This window comes from Oncorhynchus nerka, linkage group LG21, assembly GCF_034236695.1.
Source record: "Oncorhynchus nerka isolate Pitt River linkage group LG21, Oner_Uvic_2.0, whole genome shotgun sequence".
Classification (NCBI taxonomy): Eukaryota; Metazoa; Chordata; class Actinopteri; order Salmoniformes; family Salmonidae; genus Oncorhynchus; species Oncorhynchus nerka.
Genome location: NC_088416.1, coordinates 23,807,859 through 23,825,474, shown reverse-complemented (window position 1 = coordinate 23,825,474; position 17,616 = coordinate 23,807,859). Strand labels below are relative to the sequence as shown.

Below are 17,616 nucleotides of genomic sequence, written 5' to 3'. Positions count from 1 at the left end.
CATATGTTTCCCATGCCAAATAAAGCCCTTGAATTAAATTGAGAGAGAGAGAGAGAGAGAGAGATGGCCCCATACTCTGTTCCTGCAGCATGTGTTCCAGTAAAGGGCCTGCTGCATTCACTCCCAACTCCAAACTGCAGTCCAGAGAGTGAGAGAAAGAGATTAGGATGCGAGAGGGGAACAAAAACAGCAGTGAAACCAGACACGCAGTTCTCATTTGGGGAATGTAATGTTGGAGGGGAGGAGGAAGGGATGAGGATAATTAAAGACAGTGGCTAACTGTTCTGTTTGGTTCTGTGGCCCCTGCAGTCTGGATACAGTATGGAGTGTATAGAGCAACAACAACCACACACACAGGGGCGTGTACTCACACAAACATACAAAGACACACACAGGGGCGTGTACTCACACAAACATACAAAGAAACACACAGGGGCGTGTACTCACACAAACATACAGAGACACACACAGGGGCGTGTACTCACACAAACATACAGAGACAGACACAAGGGCTTGTACTCACACAAACATACAGAGACACACACAGGGGCGTGTACTCACACAAACATACAGAGACACACACAGGGGCGTGTACTCACACAAACATACAGAGACACACACAGGGGCGTGTACTCACACAAATATACAGAGACACACACAGGGGCGTGTACTCACACAAACATACAGAGACACACACAGGGGCGTGTACTCACACAAACATACAGAGACACACACAGGGGCGTGTAGACAGACACAGGGGCGTGTACTCACACAAACATACAGAGACAGACACAGGGGCGTGTACTCACACAAACATACAGAGACACACACAGGGGTGTGTACTCACACAAACATACAGAGACACACACAGGGGCGTGTACTCACACAAACATACAGAGACACACACAGGGGTGTGTACTCACACAAACATACAGAGACACACACAGGGGCGTGTACTCACACAAATATACAGAGACACACACAGGGGCGTGTACTCACACAAACATACAGAGACACACACAGGGGTGTGTACTCACACAAACATACAGAGACACACACAGGGGCGTGTACTCACACAAACATACAGAGACACACACAGGGGTGTGTACTCACACAAACATACAGAGACACACACAGGGGCGTGTACTCACACAAATATACAGAGACACACACAGGGTCGTGTACTCACACAAACATACAGAGACACACACAGGGGTGTGTACTCACACAAATATACAGAGACACACACAGGGGCGTGTACTCACACAAACATACAGAGACACATACAGGGGCGTGTACTCACACAAACATACAGAGACAGACACAGAAACGTACTATGCGCACACACACAGGCACAAATAACCACACGCACGCATACACAAACACACACACTTCCGCGAACACACACACACACACATCTACACCTACACTACAGTGAGAAACCCATACCCGTCTTCTCCATTTCCCATTCAACAGTAAAAGCCGCTCTCCTTGGCTGTGCTTCCTCAGCCGGAGGGTGTTAATAGCTTTAGTTGAGGCTGTGTGTGCATACAGATGCCTATGTCGGCCCACAAAATGACAGCCATCCTCCAGGGGGAGAAAAGAGCCTTTCTCCTGGGCCGGGGAGGTCCTGCAGGGGGACACAGCCCGGTTCCCACACTGCCTGGTTTGTTGAACACTTCCCAAATACCATCACCACACTCTCTTCCTCCCTCAGTCTGTTGTTTCTCACCCTGTGGCCCCTGCAGTCTGGATACAGTATGGAGTGTATAGAGCAACAACAACCACACACATAGGGTCGTGTACTCACACAAACATACAAAGACACACACAGGGGCGTGTACTCACACAAACATACAGAGACACACACAGGGGCATGTAGACAGACACAGGGGCGTGTCTTTCTGTCTTTCCCTTTCTTTCTCCCGCTTTTCCTCTTTCTCTGATTTTCCCCACTTGTCTCTCTTTCTCCCTCCCTCCCGTCTCCCTTCTCTATCCCTCTCTTCCCTTCTCACTCTATCGTTCCAATTTTGGTCTCTCTTTCATCCCCCATTGCTTTTTCCCTTCCCTTGTTTGAATGGGCCAGTGAATGGTGATGTACTGTGTGAATGGCCTGGTGGGCCCGAATCAGTGCTCAGATTCCCGTGCTGGAGGGAACAATGCTGGGCTGTGATGTGAACAGCCACGTAGGGCTGGAGGTGCAGGCAGAGAGGCAGGGCATTGTGGCAGGGCCAGAACCAGGGCCAGGCAGCCTGAGGTGGAGGCTCCTGGGCCGCGTTGCACCACTGAACGAGCAGGCTGTGATGTAATGAACACAAACGTAATCAGGACCGTTCTTCCTCTCCTGAGGTTCTCTCTGGCCTGAGAAGAGTATCAGGATACGGTTGACCACATTTATCTCATGTGCAGAGTACGGTCTTGTGGGACATTTTGGTCACAATGATTATTGTTTTTTAAGTTGCTGTGGGCAATGTAGTAATAACGGTAAACTTGTCCCATGATCACCTTGGAATCAATAAACCATCCTCTCTGTGTTTTGAATTGTCCCTTGGGTCCGCTATCTTACGATCTCTTTCAATATTTACAGATTCCGTGATGCTAACCCTCATCCATGATCCTCTCTGTTTTATTTACCAGAATGCCATGGTGTCGTTCAAGGAGCTGTGTGGTCTGACGCCGGCGGCCAACATGAAGCAGTGTATCCTGACCGTGTCCACGTGGCTGATGAACAGCGAGCGAGCGCTCAGGGTGACCGTGGACCTGAGTCAAGCCTACCCCACCATGGAGGCCCAAGGGCCCGTCCCCGAGCTGCTCCGCAAGGTCCTCAGCGCCTACGACATGGTATCTATAGCAGCACCACATAGGCATAACATGCACTGCAGAGCTACCACTCTGTTGACGTCTATGTTGTACTCAGAGAGATACGTTTTGTGGGTAAATGCTGAACGAGTGACGCAAGCGCAACGTTCATTGGTGGTTAATAGGCGTCCGAACGCTATTCACTAAAAAGGTGCTGTGGAATGAAAAACGCTTCACAACCTGGTAAGGTGACAAGCTACACCCTTGTGCACTAATACAGTCTTTAAGAGTATGTTGCACACTATGCCTTGAAATAATACTATCAGTGTTGGAAAATGTTATAAATTGTTAGCACATTATGACACAGCAAGGCAACATGCCACAGATGACCTCCACCGCAGGGAGTGAACAAACCATTTCCTATAGCTGCTGCAGCGCTGTGATAAACGCAAACTCATCCCGGAGCAGTTCACCCTGCTGCGCTTCCGCGCGGCATCCCATCATGCCCTGTGTCTCCCCAAGCCGTCACTCTCCATCCTGGCTGCTGTCTGATCTGTGATGACAACCAGCTTATTCATTATTCACCAGGCACCTACTGGTGCAGGCCAACACAGGGGTGGTTAAAGTCCCCCCCAGCGCTCAGAGCAAGTCAACGCCCCACTATTCCACCTCCCTGATGGAGATTGGTTCGACCTATTGAACTGGGTCATCCGAGAGGAACTGTTGTGTTGTTGTAGCTACATGACATTACTGTTCATATCCTAGTCACTCCTATTGCCGACACCTAGAGTGCAACAGCCTCATATAAGTCCCATAGCTGAGGCTCTAAATAGCTTTGTAGTTTAATCAGCTTTCTCCATGGGCTTGTCTTTGAGTACCTCTTATGGCCCCGGTACATTACATTCACATGTGAAGGGCTTTAATGAAGAGCCTAAATGAAGGGCCTAAAAATAATTCCAATGCTGTTCCATTGCAAACATTCCTGTGCTCCCAGCCTCCCAGCGTTAGCTAGCAGAGTCCCGACAGCTGAGGAGATGAATCTACAGTGAGGCTGAGTGTGTCTGAGACAGAGGCTGCCTGTCCTGAGCACAGAGTCAGTCAGCTGAGTGTTACTGTGTGCTTCCAAAGATTAGTCCATTGGCACACGCCCCACTCTCAAAAACAGAGGCTCCAGTGTTTGAAGGTGTGTGTGTATCCATTTGTGTGTGTGTGCGTGTGTGTGTGTGTGTGCGTGTGTACCAGCCCTAGCCATTAAGACATTAATGGTTGTCCTCATGTGGGCTGGTTGGACGCAGGCGCCGTAACCTAGGAGTGAACTGAGCATCAGCAGATTGGAACTCTGTGGTCAGCGCCCTTGAGGCCAGGCCAGAGAGACCCAGCTCAGCCTGAGCCAATGGGAGCCAGCCCCCTGTCCTGTCTGCTGACCAATATGATCCCAGATCCAGTGGCCCTGTACCAGCCCACACACAGTGGCCTGCTTCTTGTCTCTGTGCTCTTAACTAAAGTGTGAAACTTCATTAGCGTTCTCCTGCTGCTGGGTCAGGCCAGCTGCTTCTCGCTGTCTATGGGAGGGAGAGGCTGTAAAAGCAGAAGGTTTTCAGTTCAGGTCACAGGGATGGGGATTGGAACTGGGCTAAAGCTGTAAGGCTGGCTCAATGCTTCCAGGAACACAGGTAGGGGAACAGACGGGGGCTGCATCACAACATGGCACCATATTCCCTATGTAGTGCACTACTTTTGGCCAGAACCCTATGGGCTCTGGTCTAAAGTAGTGCACTGAATATGGAACAGGGTGTCATTTTGGATGCAACCAGACTGTTCTCACCTCCTGTCCTCTACTGCATCACCACATGATCAGGACTCGCCGTGTGTGTGTGTGTGTGTGTGTGTGTGTGTGTGTGTGTGTGTGTGTGTGTGTGTGTGTGTGTGTGTTTTGTCTGTCTCTGTGTGTGTGTGTGTGTTTTGTCTGTCTCTGTGTGTGTGTGTGTGTGTGTGTGTGTGTTTTGTCTGTCTCTGTGTGTGTGTGTGTGTGTGTGTGTGTGTGTGTGTGTGTGTGTGTGTGTGTGTGTTTTGTCTGTCTCTGTGTGTGTGTGTGTGTGTTTTGTCTGTCTCTGTGTGTGTGTGTGTGTGTGTGTGTGTGTGTGTGTGTGTGTGTGTGTGTGTGTGTGTGTGTGTGTGTTTTGTCTGTCTCTGTGTGTGTGGGTGTGATTCCCAGGGTCTGGCAATTGCAAAGGGAGAAAAAAGTTTATAAGAGCGAATGATCCAAGGGCTTTGTGAAATGTTGACATACCCTCTTCCTCTTCCATCGAATGTCTCTGAGAAGAATTTCCCTTTAGACTTTGTTATTCATTATTTGGGGCGGCAGGGTAGCCTAGTGGTTAGAGTGTTGGACTAGTAACCGGAAGGTTGCAAGTTCAAACCCCCGAGCTGACAAGGTACAAATCTGTCGTTCTGCCCCTGAACACCCACTGTTCCTAGGCCATCATTGAAAATAAGAATTTGTTCTTAACTGACTTGCCTAGTTAAATAAAGGTAAAAAAATAAACATTCCTATGGTATTCCCCCATGTTTGGCTATGTGTACATTCAATGATAATTCTGTGTTATTCTTTACTAAGAGGTTTTGTTTCCATTGTCCTGTTTAGCCTTGTCTACAGTAGGACCCATGGCATAAGAAGTCCCCCTGCAACACAGGAATTGCTTGATACTGTACGACCTCACTTCCTTTTGCGTAATCTTGTCCCATTTATTTCTCTCTAGATGATTCAGACGAGCCGGACGCTGATCGAGTCAGCTGACGTGGTCTACTCCAAGCTTACACAAGCACAACGGGCAGGTAAGGCTTTGTGGTATTCACTTTATCTGTGACATAGCCTGGTAAAGTGCTGTCTCCTAAGGTCGGCAAGACAGCACAAACAGATCTCGGACCAGTCTATGCCACGGGTCAGGAGCTTCAACAAACCCAGACACTCCCATCCCAAACTGGTCGCCGATCAGTCTTTCTATTACATTTTTTTTACCAGGTAAATTGACTGAGACATTCTGATTTACAGCAATGACCTGGGGAATAGTTACAGGGGAGAGGAAGGGGGATGAATGAGCCAATTGAAAGCTGGGGATGATTAGGTGGCCATGATGTTATGAGGGCCAGATGGGAATTTAGCCAGGACACCAGGGTTAACACCCCTACTCTTACAATAAGTGCCATGGGAGCTTTAGTGACCACAGAGAGTTAGGACACCCATTTTAACATCCCATCTGAAAGACAGCACCCTACACAAGGCAATGAGATATTATACAACACCACTTCCAGCAGCGTCTGGTCTCTCTTTCAGGGAACGACCAGGACCAACCCTGCTTAGCTTCATAGGCACAGCAGTGGAATCAGTTTTTCACAATTCATTTTTCAGTCAGTTTTTCACAATTCCTGACATTTAATCAGAGTAAATTCTCTGTCTTAGGTCAGTTAGGATCGACCACTTTATTTTAAGAATGTGAAATGTCTTTCAGCTTTTTTTTCTTTCGTCACATTCCCAGGGGGTCAGAAGTTAACATACACTCAATTAGTATTTGGTAGCATTGCCTTTAAACTGTCTAACTTGGGTCAAATGTTTCGGGTAGCCTTCCGTAAGCTTCCCACAATAAATTGGGTGAATTGTGGCTCATTCCTCTTCACAGAGCTGGTGTAACTGAGTCAGGTTTGTAGGCCTCCTTGCTCGCACACGCTTTTTCAGTTCTGCCCACACATTTTCTATTGGATTGAGGTCAGGGCTTTGTGATGGCCACTCCAATACCTTGATTTTGTTGTCCTTAAGCCATTTTGTCACAACTTTGGAAGTATGCTTGGGGTCATTGTCCATTTGGAAGACCCATTTGTGACTGATGTCTTGAGATGTTGCTTCACTATATCCACATAAAATTTTTCCATCATCATGATGCCATTTATTTTGTGAAGTGCACCAGTCCCTCCTGCAGCAAAGCACCCCCACAACATGATGCTGCCACCCCTGTGCTTCACGGTTGGGATGGTGTTCTTCGGCTTGCAAGCCTCCCCCTTTTTCCTCCAAACATAATGATGGTCATTATGGCCAAACAGTTCTATTTTTGTTTCATCAGACCAGAGGACATTTCTCCAAAAAGTATGAGTCCTCATGCGCAGTTGCAAATCGTAGTCTGTCTTTTTTATGGCGGTTTTGGAGCAGTGGCTTCTTCCTTGCTGAGCGGCCTTTCAGGTTATGTCAATATAGGACTCGTTTACTGTGGATATAGATACTTTTGTACCTGTTTCCTCCAGCATCTTCACAAGGTCCTTTGCTGTATTTATGGGATTGATTTGCACTTTTCGCACCAAAGTACGTTCATCTCTAGGAGACAGAACGCATCTCTTTCCTGAACAGTATGACGGCTGCGTGGTCCCATGGTGTTTATACTTGCGTACTATTGTTTGTACAGATGAACGTGGTACCTTCAGGCATTTGGAAATTGCTCCAAAGAGAAACCAGACTTATGAAGGTCTACAATTTTTTTCCTGAGGTCTTGGCTGATTTCTTTTGATTTTCCCATGATGTCAAGCAAAGAGGCACCGAGTTTGAAGGTAGGCCTTACATCTACAAGTACACCTCCAATTGACTCAAATGATGTCAGAAGCTTCTAAAGCCATGACATAATTTTTGGGAATTTTCCAAGCTGATTTAAGGTACGGTCAACTTAGTGTATGTAAACTTCTGACCCACTGGAATTGTGATACAGTGAATTATAAGTGAAATAATCTGTCTGTAAACAATTGTTGGAAAAATGAGTTGTGTCATGCACAAGGTAGATGTCCTAACCGACTTGCCAAAACTATAGTTTGTTAACAAGACATTTGTGGAGTGGTTGAAAAACAAGTTTTAACGACTCCAACCTAAGTGGATGTAAACTTCTGACTTCAACTGTACCTGTGGGGATTTCATCACAGTCACTGTCATTGCTATTGCTGTAGCCATCCAGTAATTAACACATATCTCCAGGGGCTCAGCCCTGGGTAGTTAACTCGTCAGTCGGCATGTGAATTCACTCACCGAGCAAGACGGCATTGAACGGAACAAGAGGAGTGAATCAACTGAGTGAATAAAGAGGACAGGAAGGACAGTAATAGATAGAAAGATAGAATGAGGGAGAGAATGGAGGCAGGGAATCGTCAATACTGTTTTTTTTTTTAAGTGGCTTGTGGACGATAGCGGTGACTAAGGCTTTTGGTGCGTGGTTGTAATTGACTATAATGAGATCTTTTAAGTACAAAATGGCTCCAAATTAGGGGGCCAATGATTGTCTTTCTCCTGGCTCGCCATCCTCGGCGCGGAGCTGTAATTGCAGTTTGCCCCCACTGCAGTACTGAGCGGCTGCAGACAGACAGATGGCTGCAGACAGACAGCGCTTCTAAATGGCAGAGAAGATGAGATGAAGATGCATCAGGATTCCTGATTTATCCTCATTATGTTTGTTTACCTACAGTATTTGTATCTGCTCGCCTCTGAAGGCGAGACATAACACAGATAGTACATCTGCACTGCTAAGCCCATGGATATTAAACCAGCAGCGAGGGCACATGTGTACACCTCCTAACGTTTTTATTTGGACAGTGAAGCAGCCTGTAGGGAGGAGGTCAGAGACCTGGCAGTGTGATGCCAGGACAACCGTCAGCAAGACAAAGGAGCTGATCGTGGACTACAGGATACGGAGAGGGGCGAGCACGCCCCCATCCACATCGATGGGGCTGTAGTGGAGCAGGTCGAGAGTTTCAAGTTCCTCCGCATCACTAAGTAATTAACATGGTTCACACACACCAACACAGTTTTAAGAGGGAACTACAACGTCCCTTCCCCCTCGGGAGGCTGAAAAGATTTGACATGGGCCCTCAGATCCTCCAAAAGTTCTACAGCTGCACCACTGAGAGCATCTTGACTGGCTGCATCACCGCTTGGTACGGCAACTGCAAGGCGCTACAGGGGGTGGTGAGTACGGCCCAGTACGTCACTGGGGTCGAGCTCCCTGACTTCCAGGACCTCAATACCAGGTTGTGTTAGAGGAAGTCCCAACAAATTGTCAAAGACTCCAGCTTTGTTACAGAGGCATAAATATCACCCCCTGGTAATGGTGAGAGGCTCGCTTGTCTTGGGGGTATGATCTTTGACACTGTAACTTTCTCACTCATCGTTATTCACAAAGCATTCAGAGTTATCTGTAATCATGGTAGCATCCACATTCATGTAGAAGTGTTTAGAAACATATTCTATTCTTATTTACAATAAATGTGACTCCAAAATAACACAATACATCATTTACCATTCATTTCTACTGGGCACAACATAATCCGAAACACAACCAAAACAAACTACAAATGCATCCAACTACTTTGTAGTCACAAGCTTGATGTAGTCATTGTGTGCTAAGAATATGAGACCAAATGCAAACGTTTTGACTAAACTGAAAACACTAAGTGAATTTGTCCAAGTATTTATGACTAGATACATGAAGTGCATTCATTTCTAAATGGTGAAACAGATATGTATGAAAACAGGTATGTACTATAGTACATATAATACCAAATTGTTCGGGTATAGAGCCAAATTAAACGTTTCAGCTTCACTGGCCAAATAGATACGTAGGAGAGTGTACAGTATATATTTATTCACACCCCTTGACTTTTTCCACATTTTGTTGTGTTACAACAAATTCAAAATGAATTATATTGAGAAGTGGATGTCAAGTGGATTTATGTTTTTAGACATTTTTACAAATAGATTACAAATTAAAACCTGAAATGTCTTGTGTCAATAAGTATTCAATTCTTTTGTTATGACAAGTCTAAATAAGTTCAGGAGTAAAAACGTGCTTAACAAGTCACATAATAAGTTTTATAATAATAGTGTTTAGCATGATTTATGAATGACTACTTCAGCTCTGTGTCCCACACATACAATTATCTGTAAGGTCCCTCAGTCGAGCAGTGCATTTCAAACACAGATTCAACCACAAAGACCAGGGAGGTTTTCCAATGCCTCACAAAGAAGGGAACCTATTAGGAGATGAAAAAAGCTGACATTAACTATCCCTTTGAGCATGGTGAAGTTATTAATTACACTTTGAATGGTGTATCAATACACACAGTCACTACTAAAATACAGGCGACCTTCCTAACTCAGTTGCCGGAGAGGAAGGAAACTGGGATTTCACCATGAGGCCAATGGTGACTTTAAAACAGTTACAGAGTTTAATGGCTGTGACAGGAGAAAACTGAGGATGGATCAACAACATTGTAGTTACTCCACAATACTAACCTAAATGACAGTGTGAAAAGGAGAAAGCCTGTACAGAGTAAAATTATTCAAAACTTGCATCCTATTTGCAATAAGGCACTAAAGTAATACTGCAAAAAAAAGTGGAAAATAAATGCACTTTATGTCCTGAATACAAAGTGTTATGTTTGGGGCAAATCCAACACAACACATCACTGAGTACCACCATCATATTTTCAAGCATGGTGGTGGCAGCATCATGTTAGTGGTATGCTTGTCATCGGCAAGGACTAGGTAGTTTTTTAGGATAAAAATAAACGGAAGAAAGAAACTGCTTTCCAACAGACACTGTGTAATGCTCGTCGGAAGAAGTGGTGCAGCGGACCAAGGTGCAGCGTGGGAAGTGTTCATACTTTTATTACAACTGAACACTAAACAAAACAACAAAAGAACAACGAACGTCACGTTCTGAAGGCTACACAGAGCTAACAAAAAACATCCCACAACCTAAGGTGGCAAAACAGACTGCCTAAGTATGATTCCTTATCAAGAGACAATGATGGACAGCTGTCCCTGATTGAGAAACATACCCGGCCAAAACACAGAAACACAAAACCTAGAAATAAAGAACATAGAATGCCCACCCAAATCACACCCTGACCAAACCGAAATAGAGACATAAAAAGGTCAGGGCGTGACACACTGGGAGACAAATTCACCTTTCAGCAGTACAATAACCTAAAATACAAGGCCAAATATACACTGGAGTTGAGTACCAAGACACCATGGAATGTTTCTAAGTGGCCTAGTTAATGTTTTGAGTTAAATCGGCATGAAAATCTATGGCAAGACTTGAAAATGAGTGTGTAACAATGAATGATCAACAAGCAACTTGACAGAGCTTGAATAATAAAAAAAATTATAATGTGCAAATATTGTACAATCCAGGTGTGCAAAGCTCTTAGAGACTTACCCAGAAAGACTCACAGCTGTAATGTGATTCTGTGTTGACTCAGGTGTGTGAATACATATGTGAATGAGATATTTCTCTATTTCATTTTCAATAAATGTGCAAAAAATTCTAAAAACATATTTTCACTTTGCCATTATGGGGTATTGTGTGGATATGGGTGAGAAAAAAATATAAATTTGATACATGTTCTATTCAGGCTGAAACACAACAAAATCTGGGAATAAGTCAAGGGGTTTGAATTCTTTCTGAAGGCACTATATATATCATATTCAGAATGAACTGTGGATGGAATGAAAAACATCCACATGTTAACAGAACCAGGCAGAGACAGGTTTAGGGTGTGTGTGTGTGTGTGTGTGTGTGAGAGAGAGGGAGAGTGTGTGTGTTTAAGAGTGCTACTGAGATGGTTGGGGGAATTCATCAGACACTGAAGCCACTGGACAGGCTTGCACATGTCCACCCAGTGTGCCAAATCTGATGAGGTGAGCCTGCACCCCACAGGCCTCCCCTCAGTTTCACAGTAACAGGCTCATGCCCATGCCCAGCCACCTCCATGTGGGCAGCACCATGTCCCTGTGCCAGTGTCGTGCTTCCCTATTACCCAGGGATGGAGCATGAAAGCTGGGCTTGAATCAGAATGCACTCCCCTGCTCCTCCATAGAACAGCCCCATAAGAAGCCCTGGGCTAAGCTTGGCTGAAACCCCACCAGGAACTACACAGCTGTGTGTTGGTGTCAGTAGTGGGATGTCAAAGGGTCGGTTGTGTAATATAATAATATAATAAGAAAACATTGGGGGTGGGGGAACTGGAAAAAAAGAACCCCCCCAGCCTCATGCCAAACATAACACTTTCTGTAACATCCAGCTCCCTCCCTCCCTCACCCTCCTCCACCCCACCCTTCACCCAGCCCAGTCGTAAAAAGACATGTCCTGCAGCCATCCCTCCACTCTCCCCCACCTCTCTGCTGGATTCACACAGACTTCTGAGACTTAACTTCTCCCATGCCTCTGCATCCCAGCTCATGCTTTCTGACAAGGGCGCTGTTTTGGTATTGCTTGGCCAGGCGGAACAAAATGAAATGGAAAAATAAAAAGTGTGCGGCGAAGGAACTACAAACACAGGAAGCTGAAGCAGCTGTGACACACATGGCTGGGCTCTCAGCAGCCCCACGGAGAGACGACAGCACACCGCTGTTTACCCATAAGGCACCTGGGCATGGGGAGCACTGCTACACCACCGGTAATAAAACCAACGATGGGGAAAACTAGAAGAGGGGTGGTTGGCTCATTCAGTGCACGTGTATGTGTGTTGTGTCTGTGGGTGCGTACGTGTATGTATGGTTTTAATAAAGCGGCCAGGACAGGAAGTAGGGAGGGCCCCTAGCCACTGTGTGGATGCCTCATTGAGTCTCTGCTGTAGTGTGGAACTCTGGAGGGCAGAGGTCAACCAGCCAGCCCACACATAAATATGGCCGTTTGCCAGCCAATCAAAAATAAAGGCCAACCACCAGAACCAGTCAGGGAGGAGAGAGCCGCTTGACTGCATGGCCAGATCAGACAGTTATTCAAGACAGAACCAAAGATTCCCCTCCGACTGCAGATCAGGATGCATCCTGTGATTTTGGTCAGTGACAATCGCAGGGGTTCAGCCAGTTAACCAATGACAAAGGATCGAAAGGAATTCGATGTTAGGCAATGAGTCAATGTTTCCAGTCCATTTAGAGATTGATGAGTGTGTTTAGTGATAAACACAGTGTGGCACAATTTAGCCATCAACCCTTGCGCCATTACCTATCTCTCCCTCTCTCCCTCTCTCCCTCTGTCCCTCCCAGCCCAACCCTCTCTCTCTCTCATTCTCCCTCCCTCTCTCCCTTCGTCCCTCCCAGCCCAACCCTCTCTCTCTCTCATTCTCCCTCCCTCTCTCCCTTCGTCCCTCCCAGCCCAACCCTCTCTCTCTCTCATTCTCCCTCCCTCTCTCCCTTCGTCCCTCCCATCCCAACCCTCTCTCTCTCTCTCTCATTCTCCCTCCCTCTCTCCCTTCATCCCTCCCAGCCCAACCCTCTCTCTCTCTCTCCCTTCCTCTCTCTCTCTCATTCTCCCTCCCTCTCTCCCTTCGTCCCTCCCAGCCCAACCCTCTCTCTCTCTCATTCTCCCTCCCTCTCACCCTCTGTCCCTCCCAGCCCAACCCTCTCTCTCTCTCATTCTCCCTCCCTCTCTCCCTTCGTCCCTCCCAGCCCAACCCTCTCTCTCTCTCATTCTCCCTCCCTCTCTCCCTTCGTCCCTCCCAGCCCAACCCTCTCTCTCTCTCATTCTCCCTCCCTCTCTCCCTTCATCCCTCCCAGCCCAACCCTCTCTCTCTCTCTCATTCTCCCTCCCTCTCTCCCTTCGTCCCTCCCAGCCCAACCCTCTCTCTCTCTCATTCTCCCTCCCTCTCTCCCTTCGTCCCTCCCAGCCCAACCCTCTCTCTCTCTCTCATTCTCCCTCCCTCTCTCCCTTCATCCCTCCCAGCCCAACCCTCTCTCTCTCTCATTCTCCCTCCTCTCTCCCTTCGTCCCTCCCAGCCCAACCCTCTCTCTCTCGCTCATTCTCCCTCCCTCTCTCTCTTCATCCCTCCCAGCCCAACCCCTCTCTCTCTCATTATCCCTCCCTCTCTCCCTTCGTCCCTCCCAGCCCAACCCCTCTCTCTCTCTCTCTCTCATTCTCCCTCCCTCTCTCCCTTCGTCCCTCCCAGCCCAACCCTCTCTCTCTCTCTCTCTCTCTCTCATTCTCCCTCCCTCTCTCTCTTCATCCCTCCCAGCCCAACCCTCTCTCTCTCTCATTCTCCCTCCCTCTCTCCCTTCATCCCTCCCAGCCCAACCCTCTCTCTCTCTCTCATTCTCCCTCCTTCTCTCCCTTCGTCCCTCCCAGCCCAACCCTCTCTCTCTCTCTCTCTCTCATCTCTCTCTCCCTCTCTCCCTTCATCCCTCCCAGCCCAACCCTCTCTCATTCTCCCTCCCTCTCTCCCTTCGTCCCTCCCAGCCCAACCCTCTCTCTCTCTCTCTCATTCTCCCTCCCTCTCTCCCTTCGTCCCTCCCAGCCCAACCCTCTCTCTCTCTCATTCTCCCTCCCTCTCTCCCTTCGTCCCTCCCAGCCCAACCCTCTCTCTCTCTCATTCTCCCTCCTCTCTCCCTTCGTCCCTCCCAGCCCAACCCTCTCTCTCTCATTCTCCCTCCCTCTCTCCCTTCGTCCCTCCCAGCCCAACCCTCTCTCTCTCTCATTCTCCCTCCCTCTCTCCCTTCGTCCCTCCCAGCCCAACCCTCTCTCTCTCTCTCATTCTCCCTCCCTCTCTCCCTTCATCCCTCCCAGCCCAACCCTCTCTCTCTCTCTCTCTCTCCCTCCCTCTCTCTCTCTCATTCTCTCTCCCTCTCTCCCTTCATCCCTCCCAGCCCAACCCTCTCTCATTCTCCCTCCCTCTCTCCCTTCGTCCCTCCCAGCCCAACCCTCTCTCTCTCTCTCATTCTCCCTCCCTCTCTCCCTCTGTCCCTCCCAGCCCAACCTTCTCTCTCTCTCATTCTCCCTCCCTCTCTCCCTCTGTCCCTCCCAGCCCAACCTTCTCTCTCTCTCATTCTCCCTCCCTCTCTCCCTCTGTCCACCAGCTGGGCGACAGCGGTGCCGTCTACCATTTCAAACGGCTGATGCTCTGAAGCTTTGTGTGTCCGTGTGGAACTCATCTCCTAGCTATCTGCCCACTGAATTAGGGCCTTAGGCCCTGCCAGCCTGCAGAGGGTGGGCAGGCAGGTTATCATACCCCGACAGCTCTCAATGTAAACGCAGTTCTCAGTGTGTGTTCCCTTGGCTTTAATAAGCATAACTTGTTTGAAGTTGGGACTATAGTCTATTATGGCCCCCTGAACCCACAGTCCAAACGGGTTACATGTTGACCGACGGGCCCCAATAGGAATCCATGTAGCCACTGTAGGTAGACATCCTAACCATCTATGTTCACTAAGTTATTCAGAGGACATGCAGAGGTCAGCTCAGGACTGTGTGATAGTCAACACAGACACTTTACATGTTAAGAGCCTAAAGAGATGAGGATATGCAGAGAGAGAGAGAGAGAGAGAGAGAGAGAGAGAGAGAGAGAGAGAGAGAGAGGGGCAAGAAGAGGGGGTGGGAGAGGTACATTCACATGGAATAGAAGGTTTATGTCCTATAATAGATTTTGATAGCAAAAGGTATAATTAGCATTTAGTTGCTGGGTGAGTGATCGCCAGAAAGTTTTTTTTAGGTGTGTTGTCTACCATGATGTCTGATTGCAGCTGACACCTACACTGGTTATTTGAGGTACATGTCAGCGTGGTGCCGTCACAGTGGGACACGTGTGTCATCGTGCCGCTTGTAATTGATCAAGCTGATCAAGCTTTGATCACTGATGACAGTCACCTCCATCAACACATACGTAAACACAAACACACACACACACACACACACACACACAGACACACACACACATCCGTTTGTAATATATGTGGCAGAGAAAACAGCACTCTGTTTGAATGCCTACTCTCTCTGTCCTCCTTCCCCCACCCCCTCTCTGTGATCATTATGCCCAGCCATTATTGCTTCTAATCACTTTAATTTGGGAAGTGGCGCTGATGTGTTGATGAGGGGAGAGAGAGTGAGAGAGCGAGAGAGAGGCGGGACGTGAGGCGACCAGATGTCCCCGCTAACTCCTCTCTGCATGCACCTACAGAGGTGCCTGCCTAACAAATCCCCCTGGGCTCTATTGATGGCTCACCACAACACCGGCCGCACTAATGAACGACCATTCAGGCATCTGTGACATACGTTCTGGCATACAGATGCTACCTGTGGCTGTGTGTGTGTGTGTGTGTGTGTGTGTGTGTGTGTGTGTGTGTGTGTGTGTGTGTGTGTGTGTGTGCATACGTGGTGCTTTTCATAACATAAAATTGCTTATTCAAATCCTGCGATCATGTTTAAGAGAACCACGGAGTTCATATCACCCGTTTGAATGGGTTTTTCCAGCCCTGGCACCAGAGAGACAGCAGCAGTAGTAGACTGGCATTAGCTAGCGTGGGTATAGGGCAGGAGGACTGGAGGAGGGAGGAGGCACAGGCTGCATGGACATGGCTATGTTTATTTATTGATATGCCTTCCTCCCCTCCCCCTCTCTGTCCCTTGGTGAGATTCTCCGCCGCCTCTGGCTGCGTTGGTATGGTTAGCAGCCTCTCACCATGGATCCCATTACCATGGAAATGCAGGCGATAAAGAGACCCCTGTCTTTACATAGTCAATGCCGCCGTTCCGGACAGAGAAAATCCCATTCTCTGCGGTGTCCTGTGATGAAATCCGGCGTTTGGCTGCTCCCTCCCTCGCAGCACATCACTCATAATAAATAAATGAAGCTCGGCTCGGAGCCTCTCTTTTTTTATTTCTCTCTCTCTCTCTCTCTCTCTCTCTCTCTCTCTCTCTCTCTCTCTCTCTCTCTCTCTCTCTCTCTCTCTCTCTCTCTCTCTCTCTCTCTCTCTCTCTCTCTCTCTCTCTCTCTCTCTGCTCTATTTTACTACTCACTTTTATCTCTCCCCCTGTTTCTCTCCCCGCCTGGGGCGGCAGGTAGCCTAGTGGTTAGAGTTTTGGGCCAGTAACCAAAAGGTTGCTGGATCGAATCCCCAAGCCAACAAGGTAAAAAAATCTGTCCTTCTGTCCCTGAGTAAAGCCCTGGGCGCCAAAGGCGTGGATGTTGACTATGGCAGCTCCCCGCACCTCTCTCATTCAGAGGGGTTGGGTTAAATGTGGAAGATGCATTCAGTTGTACAATTGACTGGGTATCCACCTTTTGTTGCCCCTCATCCCGTCGGTCTCTCTCTGAGCACATCCCAGCACTGACACGCCCGTCTCTCTCTCCCTCTCTCTTCACACGAGAAGCCAAGCGTGATACTCAGCTGTGATAGAGTAGAGTATGCTATAGGGGCTCATTACTTGAAGTGACAGTTAGAAACGACAAGTGTGCCACCGGAGGGGAACAGGACAAGTGTGCCACCGGAGGGGAACAGGACAAATGTGCCACCGGAGGGAAACAGGACAAGTGTGCCACAGGAGGGGAACAGGACAAGTGTGCCACCGGAGGGAAACAGGACAAGTGTCCCACCGGAGGGGAACAGGACAAGTGTGCCACTGGAGGGGAACAGGACGAGTGTGCCACCGGAGGGGAACAGGACGAGTGTGCCACCGGAGGGGAAAATGACAAGTGTGCCACCGGAGGGGAAAATGACAAGTGTCCCACCGGAGGTGAACAGGACAAGTGTCCCACCGGAGGGGAACAGGACAAGTGTGCCACCGGAGGGGAAAATGACAAGTGTCCCACCGGAGGGGAACAGGACAAGTGTCCCACCGGAGGGGAACAGGACAAGTGTGCCACCGGAGGGGAACAGGACAAGTGTCCCACAGGAGGGGAACAGGACAAGTGTGCCACCGGAGGGAAACAGGACAAGTGTCCCACCGGAGGGGAAAATGACAAGTGTCCCACCGGATGGGAACAGGACAAGTGTCCCACCGGAGGGGAACAGGA

General features: G+C 48.3%; 1 protein-coding gene across 1 annotated transcript in view; it reads left to right on the top strand.

Annotated features, from left to right (window-relative positions):
* Window positions 1-17,616, top strand: part of LOC115104127 (inactive phospholipase C-like protein 2) — a 97,419-nt gene that overhangs the window by 65,734 nt on the left and 14,069 nt on the right. Inside the window, 2 exon segments of the mRNA XM_029625354.2 lie at window positions 2,638-2,841; window positions 5,559-5,634. Of these exon segments, the coding sequence (XP_029481214.2) occupies window positions 2,638-2,841; window positions 5,559-5,634 (280 nt within the window).